We start from the raw sequence: 9025 nt of genomic DNA on the forward strand, positions 1-9025 counted from the left end.
GCGTCTATTTATACATCATTAATACGTAGTGCTACCATCCTATGAAGATGCAGCACTATAGCCTAGTATAGTATTACCAATTGACTACAAGAAGACATCATATCTCCTTGTAGTCAATTGGTTATGACGATGGATAGATAGAAATAAGTAAAGATTCATAAAAATATATACTCCTGAAATAGTAGCTACGCGTGCTTTCGTCTTATATTCGTAATTGCAGATACATGTGCATTAGGACAAACATAAATTTATGTTTGTTATCGTTGAGAGGAAATAAATCAGGAACTTTCAAAGTATGTCAAAATTTATTGACTCCTTATGTAAAATTAGATAACGGACATAACTGTAGCCAAATAGCCTAATAAAACAATTACAATGACTTAGGAAGAAGAAGTAAAATTTGAAAAATAATTCGTAGTAGTTGCTAATGTATTTTCCGTAGTAGGTATAGCTACAATCAGTACACCAATATTCTATCGTTATTGTATGAGTATGGTATTATAACTATTAACTTGATTATGTCGAAATTGACAGTCTGCTGCATAATATTCAATATGATTAATGATGTATAATTTGATACTTATCTCCGCCATAATTGTGCTGATAAATTGTCATGTAAGAATATGATATCCTAGACATGCAAACTCGTATATAATACTTTGCCAATCTTATGGAGTATTTGCAGGAACATTAGTTGAAGATGTAGTAACAGTCTTTTTTTCACGCATAGCAGTTAAATGGTAGCCAAACGGCCACAATGCAATTCTCCCTAATTTGAAATTCTGAATTCCAAATGGGATGCATATTAGAGTTATAAACTGAACTAAACCTAGGAGGAAGTGCTCGATCGCGAATAAAATTCCAAAAGGTAACCAGAGTACGTTGCCACAGCATGTTATACAACTCTAGACAGATAGCCAGAGAGAAGTTTTACGATTGCGAATCATATTAATAATCAATTTACGTAATATTTAAATATTAAATTGATAAAATAAGTGGATTTTGTACGGCTTGCTATCAATTTAAATATAGGATATCCCTTGATCCGTTTATTTTATACATTTGAAGTTAATGCAATTATTATTATAATAAGCGAGACATATTTGCTCTATCTTTAAAATAAATGATAGGATTCTTTATCTATTGATGATAACTGTAGCTTTTTATTTCTGTACCACTCATGTTAAAGCTGCGATCCAAAATTTTATAATAAGTATACCAATACGAGCATACTGGATATAACTTTAGTAATGCTAACCTTTTCGTCTTCCCGAGATACCGGATTTATGCCACTGACATCTTTGCCGAATGGTAATAATGTTAACATAGCCATCTAAAAAATGAAAGAAAATTAAATGTTAACCTATTCGCCTTGTTGAAAAGTAGTAGTAAAAGACTTCTAGAGTAACAGTAATTTTATTTCTATCATGATAAAATGTATGGACGACGGTATGATATTGTGATAGTGCCTTTAAAAAAACACTCCAGTAAGAACTTCTATTTGTTGATAATTTCAATTCATTTCATAAATTGTTTATCCTACCGTAAGTATGTATTTGCATAATTTAACCTACAAGTAAAGCTTATTTTGAGATCACACACTAATTACATAAAAGCATTCTAATACTACAGAAAGAGACTTGTGCAATCGAACAATCTCATCACAGACCTGATCTATTTTGGGACTGTTTGTGTGAACTAACTTTCGAATTACGGTAGACATTGACATAATCCTTAATCTTACCCACTACTGTACGGTATCATGATCTATTTTTGAAATTGTAATTATTTTATAACTAGCTTTCGAATACGATATAGACACGCTTTTCAATCTAATTCAATATTTGTACACACTGTAGTCTAACCTACAAACATCAGCTATTTTGAGAATGTGCTTATTAACTGTAAATAAACTAGCTTTCGAATTAGAGTTTTATGCAATCTGTAATTTAACCTACAAACATCAGCTATTTTGGGGGATCTGCTTATTAAGTGTAAATAAACTGGCTTTCGAATTAGAGGTTTATGCAATCTGTAGTCTAAGTTTAAACATTATCTATTTAGGGTAGCACTTATACCGTGAAGTAACTTTGAAATTAGATATTTGCAAACTTTATAACCTGCAAATATGGTTTATTTTAGGGCTGCGCTTATGTGATGAGCTAGCTTACTGTTACTAATTAATGGAGATATCTTGGAATGATATCTTATAAAGTCGAAATATATCGATATATATCAGTCTACCTTAAAGCAGACAAGGCCGCATGGAATACCAATAATCGTGACTGAAAATGCAACGCCCAAAAGAGCCCATTGAAGTGCCAAGATGAAGCCACCACAAATTAACCAAAAGACGTTGCCAACCCACTAATAACAAAGTGAAAGTATTTAATAAATATTCATTAGTATAGTATCATTAGAAGACTAGAATCATATTATCTTCTTGTAGTCCATTGGTAATGACGATGGATAGATAGAAATTAGTAAAAATTCTCGAAAATTTGTCAGCCTGAAATCGTATCTACACGTACTTTCGTCTTATAGAGGGTAGAAAAGTGAATCAAGAATGACATTAATTCTACAACTGTAGAGAGAATATCCAATTCTATGAGCTACATAGTACAGTATAGCTTTAAAGGAAATCAAATATTTAAGATGTAAATGATATGAATATCTAGATGATGTTTACGTGTTCAAGATTTGAGAAAGGAGAGATGAGGAATGGTAAAGATGATCCATCCTCTAGCTCTCGAATGGATAAGAATGATTTTACGTATAAGGAATGGATGAACAGACTAAATAGGGTATAGAATCAGCATTACATGAACATGATGTATCTTTTAGCGCTGGAATAGACAAAAATGACTTCATAAGGACTACAGTAGGATATGCAGGTAGTTTGACGATTGGGATCATTATTGCATGGACATAGCGTGTCTTCTAGCCCTGAAATGATCAAGATCGATTTTATAGGGAATAGATATACTGCTAGCATAGGAGTAGAATCGCTATTGCATGGAAACATATAATGTATCTTCTAGCCTTAACATAAACAACAACGACTTGGATAAGGATTGATGTGCGGTTAGTATCAGGAGTAACATCGGCATCGAAAGGGAAATAAGAGATCTTGTAGTCCTGGAATGGACAACAAGGACTTTCATCGAGAATAAAATGCAGGTAGTACGAAGAATGAAATCATCATGGAATGGAAATGTCTTATCCTCTTTCACTGAAATCACTCATTGGAGCCACTATTGCTTTACAGTTATTGCTGAAGAGCAGTGGATCATAGATCGAATTCAAGACTATTGAATAAATTAATAATTATTGTAAGCTTACATGGCAAGCATTGCGAGAATCATACGTCTCGGTGACTTCAGTTTGGGTAACGACAGGATTTTGTTGGCCTTGATCGATTTTTAGGTTGATTTGCGTTTGATTCATGTTGAGGATTTGTTGGCCTTGATTTATTGCAGCAACATTGGAATCTGGATAGAGCGCAGGATTTGCTTGGCCTTGTTGTACGGCAGGAATTGCTTGACCTGGATACATGACAGGATTTACTTGGCCTAGTTGTACTGCAGGATTGGCTTGGCCTTGTTGCATAGCAGGAACTGCTTGACCTGGATACATGGCAGGATTTGCTTGGCCTGGATACATGGCAGGATTTGCTTGGCCTGGATACGTAGCAGGATTTGACTGCCCTTGATTTACTGGGAAATTCTGTTGATTTCCATACGCAGGAGGATTTTCTTGAAATCGATGCTGGGGATTTTGCTGGCCTTGAGGCGCTGAAGGATTGCCTTGGCCTAGATTGATTGCCCCAATATTTTTCTCTTGACTCATGATGTTGAAGATGGTAAAGACAGCTTCTTCCAATTTAACAACTCTTTGCGCTTAAGTCTAGAAAATACAACATTTCAATCAAAACCACCCAATAAGTTGGAATCCATCATGTTATAGCTGTTGTTACGCTTTGAGGATAAGATAGTCAAGATAGAGAAGTATTAGCTTATTATTACTCGTATTATTTTTATCCTTAAAGCCGATATTTTTGAGTCTAGAGTTTTAATCAAAACTACCCAATAAATTGAAATTCATCCTATTCTATCGAATTCAACGCAAAATGACTCTATCCATATTATAGCCAGGGGATAAGATTGATAGATAGGTTTTATGTTATTAATACTACTCGTATTCTATTTATCTTTTAATGCGATATTTTCGAATAGAGAGCTTTATTGTAAGATAGATAGGTTTTATTTAAAATCTTCTAGGATTCTATTTATCTTTTAAGGTGATATTTTAGAGTAGAGAGCTGATGATATAGCAAAGTTTAACAAGGCGTCGAAAAAATAGTTCTAAGCATTTCTTGACCTTTTATCGTCATGGAATTTGAATGCTAGATACAGAGAAAGGATAGAAATTGAAAGCAATAGCAACAACGAATGCTTGGCAAGAAGTGAAATGAATACTATTCTATCGATTGATCGATCAACCCCATTTCTTGTCCCTCTAGGCCATACTGTTAATCATCATCATCACACTGGCATAGTAAACTGAATAGTTTATCTGGTTTTAAATGCATAGAAATACAGTCGATATGACTAGAATAGACTAGCTACAAGAAAATATTCAACAAAGAGCTGGAAAAACTATCCTATTCACATCTTGATGCATTAAGGGAGTCTGAACAGTAAGTCAAATAATTTGTCTCGTTTCAGAGGAAATCATAGGACAAAATGGTTGAGGATAAAGGAATGTCCAATAAGGAGTTGAAAAAGGTACCCTATCTATTTCTTGGCCCCTTAGTAAAGCTTAAACAGTACTGTTTAATAGTTTGTTTGCTATTAGACGCAAAGAAATCATGATTATGTATGAGTAATTCTCGATACCTTCATGAATATGAATTTTGAGCAGAAAATTGAATAGTTTGTCTCACTTCAGGCCGAATAATATGAAGAAAATGGTGTAGTAAAAAATTTCCAACACGGAGTTGAAAAAACTATCCAACAGTATTGATTTCTTGACCCATGGTGGAGTTAGAGTAGTAAGTTGAATAATATATTTGCATTGAGATAGACAAAAATATAATTCGAGGGATATAGGATAAATAAAATGTTTAATAAGACGTTGAAAAAGGCATCTTATTCTTTTTTTAACTCCTTGATGGGATTGAAATAGGAAATTGAATAGTTTATGTTCAAGAAGGGATTGGAAAGGTATTCTATCTTCGTATTTCTTGGTCTCTTAATAGAGTTTGAAAAGTAAGTTGAATAATTTATTTGCATTGAGATGGATAGAAACAATATGATTCAAGGGATATAAGATAAATAAAATATTTCAACAAGACGTTGAAAAAGGCATCCTATTCATTTTTTTAATTCCTTGGTGGGGTTGCAATAGGAAATTGAATAATTCATCTCATGTCAGAGGAAATAATATCAAGAAAATGGCATAGGAAAAATGAATGTTCCGCTAGCGATTGGAAAGGTATCCTATCTTCGTATTTCTTGGTCCCTTGATGGAGTTTGAAGAGTAAGTTGAATAATTTATTTGCTTTAAGATAGACGGAAATAAAAGGTTTCAAGGGATATAAGATAAATAAAATATTCAACAAGGCGTTGAAAAAGGTGTCCTATTCCTTTTTGAATTCATTGATGGAGTTGAAACAGGAAATTGAATAATTTATCTCATTTCAGAGGAAAATAATATGAGGAGAAAGGTATAGAAAAATGAATATTCAAGGAAGCGTTGGAAAAGGCGTGCTATCTGTTTGTTGGTCCTTTAGGCTTTGATTAGTGCCGTAAATTGAATGAAAAGTTTGCTTTCACATTTTACTGTATGAAATAATATGATTAAAATGGTCTAGGGCGAATAGATGTTCAAATAAGGCATTGAAAAATCATTCAAGTCATTTCTGAACTCCTTAATAGAGTTGAAGCAGTCAAGAAAATGCTGACCTCATTTCAGAAGAATCAAGATGAAAAAAATGGTACGGAAAAAATTAAATGTTCCAAAAGGCGTTGATGGAAAAGGTATTTTATCTATTAATAGAGTTGAAGCAGTCAATGAAATGCTGACCTCATTTCAGCAGAATCAAGATAAAAAATTGAATGTTCAAAAAGGCGTTGATGGAAAAGGTATCCTATCTATTTCTTGATCCTATACTAGAGTGTTAAACACTCCTCAAGAGTATCGTAAGTTTAATAATTTATTTGCTTTCAAATACTTAAAAATAATATGACTCAAATCCTATAGTAAGCATCGATGTTGAACATGGAGGTAAAAAACGTCCTATCGATCACTTCATCAAATAACTGATTTATGTATCCTTTAGGCTATGCTATCGATATTGGCCGTAAGAATGATATAAGCAAGAAAGACTTTAAATTAATATACAGCTAGAAGAGATATTATTGAAAACGAGACCTACCGATTGCTTAGGAAAAGAAAGTTCTAAAGCTAGTCGTCTCCTTGGATACTCTTCTTCCGAACACGCGACTGGTAGCGATACGGTCGCTTAAAGATATGGGTTAACTAATCCCCTTTCCAATAGTCTTAAATATTACTTTCGGTTTATGCTGTAGGTAGGAAATTAATGATTTAGTATAGATCTTACTAAGAGAATAGCAGCAAGTTACTACAATGGTTAATGCTACATTGGATCCATATAATTATCACACGCTGGCATCGCATAGCTACCGATCTACACTGTAGAAATGGCGGTAAAAGAGGAAAGCCGGCAAGTAGCAAGGAATAATATGTACTCCCTATTTTGGAGTAATGATTTTAGGATGGCTTATTGCCTCTATGGGTTAGCAAGATGATGCAGAACAGTCTGCAACAGCTTGCTCACAGTGTTAATTTAGTATCGTTTGGAAAGAGAATGGACTACAGTTGTTGACATCTCCAGTCTAACAACGAAATTATCCATATCCAACAACTTGTCGTTGGAAATAGCGCTACCTATCGCCAATTTTAGCCTATCATCATACATACCGTGAGCTAATGGAGTGCTCACTATATTTATCAGAAAGGGAACGATGTTGAATCACGATAGTTAACCTTAATAATTTTGCGGGAGTCGGAGGGGGTAGCGGTAATAGAATTATTTACGACCAATTTGACATTCTATTAACCGATTGAATAGCAGTTTCCCACCTAACAGAATGAAAAAAATTTCCACTCACTAGGTGATGCTTGAAAGAGGCTTTCATAATTGGATGTGGCACACAATGAAATGTTCGTCTTATTTATCAGAAAGAATATTGAATGCATATAATATTTGTGATCACTATGACTACCTTTGAATTTGCAAATTAAAATATCAATGGTAGGCCAGTCTCACGCTAACTACATAGAGCGTTAGCTTTCTACAAGGTTGCATGAAATGAAGTGTTTGCTACTATTGATGAACATTCCATCGTTAGATAGAAGGAAATACTCTTCATCTTCTTGGGAAGTGCAATGGCGTCTATTCCATGGAATAAACTTTGATTTTGCAAATTCAAATATCAATCGTAGGCCTATCCATAAAATCTGAATGGAGCGCTAGCTTGCTATAAGGCTGCATAACAACAACCTACTAGCACGGGTTGATCTATATTTTATCATTCTCTAGATTCAAATACTCTTCATATTCTTGCAAAAGTTAATCATATCTACTCGACAGAATAAGTTTTGATTTTGCAAAATAAAATATCAAGCATCAAAGTACTATCCAACTCCGCACTGGATCAAGAATAAATATCTTTAGGTGTGCTCTCTCGAAATACTCTTGAATCTACATAATATCTTGCTAAGCTACTTTGCTGTATCTTCCTAGGATAGTAGTATTGCACATTAACGATGTACTGCATAAATAGATGTACTGTATATCGATAGATATATGTCCAATTAGTTGTACCTTGACTACGCCTCTTCACATTAATTACATCATGCCGATTTTAATACCCTTGTATAGAGTGAAAGCGCTATGCAAACTTGGTAGCCATTCGAGAAAGTAGAGGGCAGCGCTTGATCACTTCTATTTTGCCGCTATTTGCACATGATTGAACTAATACAATAGTAAAAGATTAATTTACCACTCGTATATCACGAGTTGGCTTCCGTTATAAAAGCTTATTTAAACTTGAACCTTCCGATTTCTGCACCTTCTATTGATCTACACCAAGTATGGATCAATTTATTTCATATCCAGTGCTACCTATTATTCTAATCGAAAGTGGAAAACTTCCAGATTTGATAGCACTAAGCAAGGTTCAGATAGGAGATTTGAATATCTAAATTGCCGATACTGATCCATCGATTTCGCTCCAAAATACCAACGTAGCACAGAATTGTAAGCTACTATTTAAAATTTGAACCATTGGATGGTCGCACGTAAGGTTCAAACAGCGATTTCTCGATAAAATAAGAGAAAGGGATTAATTACTTCTTTTATTTTATTATCGAGAAGCCCCTAGTTCAAATAGGAAATTTGAACATTCAACTTACTGAAATTGATCCATCTTTCTCCTTCTACTGTACGCATATAATGCCATATTCGTAGACGATTATAATCTATTATTTGAAAATTTAAAGATTGGATAGTAGTAGGCAAGATTGAAATTGGAAATTTAAACATTCAAGTTGCCGAGATTGATCCATCTTTCTTGTTGTACAATACGCATATAATGCTATATTCGTAGACGATCATAACCTACTGTAGTACTTGAAAATTTTAATGATTAAATGGTAGTAAATAAGATCCAAATGGGAAATTTGAACGTCAAAGTTGTGGAGATTAATCCATCTTTTTCGTTCTACAGTACGCATACAATGCTATATTCGTAGACGATCATAATCTAGTATTTAAAAATCTGATAGATTAGATGGCAAATGGTTAAGATTCAAATAGGGGATTTTAATTTCTAACTTGCCGATATGGATCAATCCTTCCGTGATATAGGAGTGTATATTGTTAGAATCTAATAATATATTATTTAAAAAGTTATAGACTAGACCTCATTGTACCAGA

At 33.7% G+C, this 9025-nt stretch overlaps 1 protein-coding gene across 1 annotated transcript; it reads right to left on the minus strand.

The window, feature by feature from the left end:
- Positions 1-668: 668 nt before the first annotated feature.
- On the minus strand, positions 669-3849 carry TRIADDRAFT_60970 (uncharacterized protein; the record flags this gene model as incomplete). The annotated part of the gene is made up of 4 exons (XM_002116956.1): positions 669-905; positions 1259-1333; positions 2245-2367; positions 3343-3849. 4 exons carry the CDS (start codon positions 3847-3849, stop codon positions 669-671), a joined length of 942 nt encoding a protein of 313 aa, XP_002116992.1.
- Between the last annotated feature and the right edge of the window lie 5176 nt (positions 3850-9025).

This window comes from Trichoplax adhaerens, genomic scaffold (assembly GCF_000150275.1).
Source record: "Trichoplax adhaerens TRIADscaffold_19 genomic scaffold, whole genome shotgun sequence".
In the NCBI taxonomy this organism is placed as follows: Eukaryota; Metazoa; Placozoa; class Uniplacotomia; order Trichoplacea; family Trichoplacidae; genus Trichoplax; species Trichoplax adhaerens.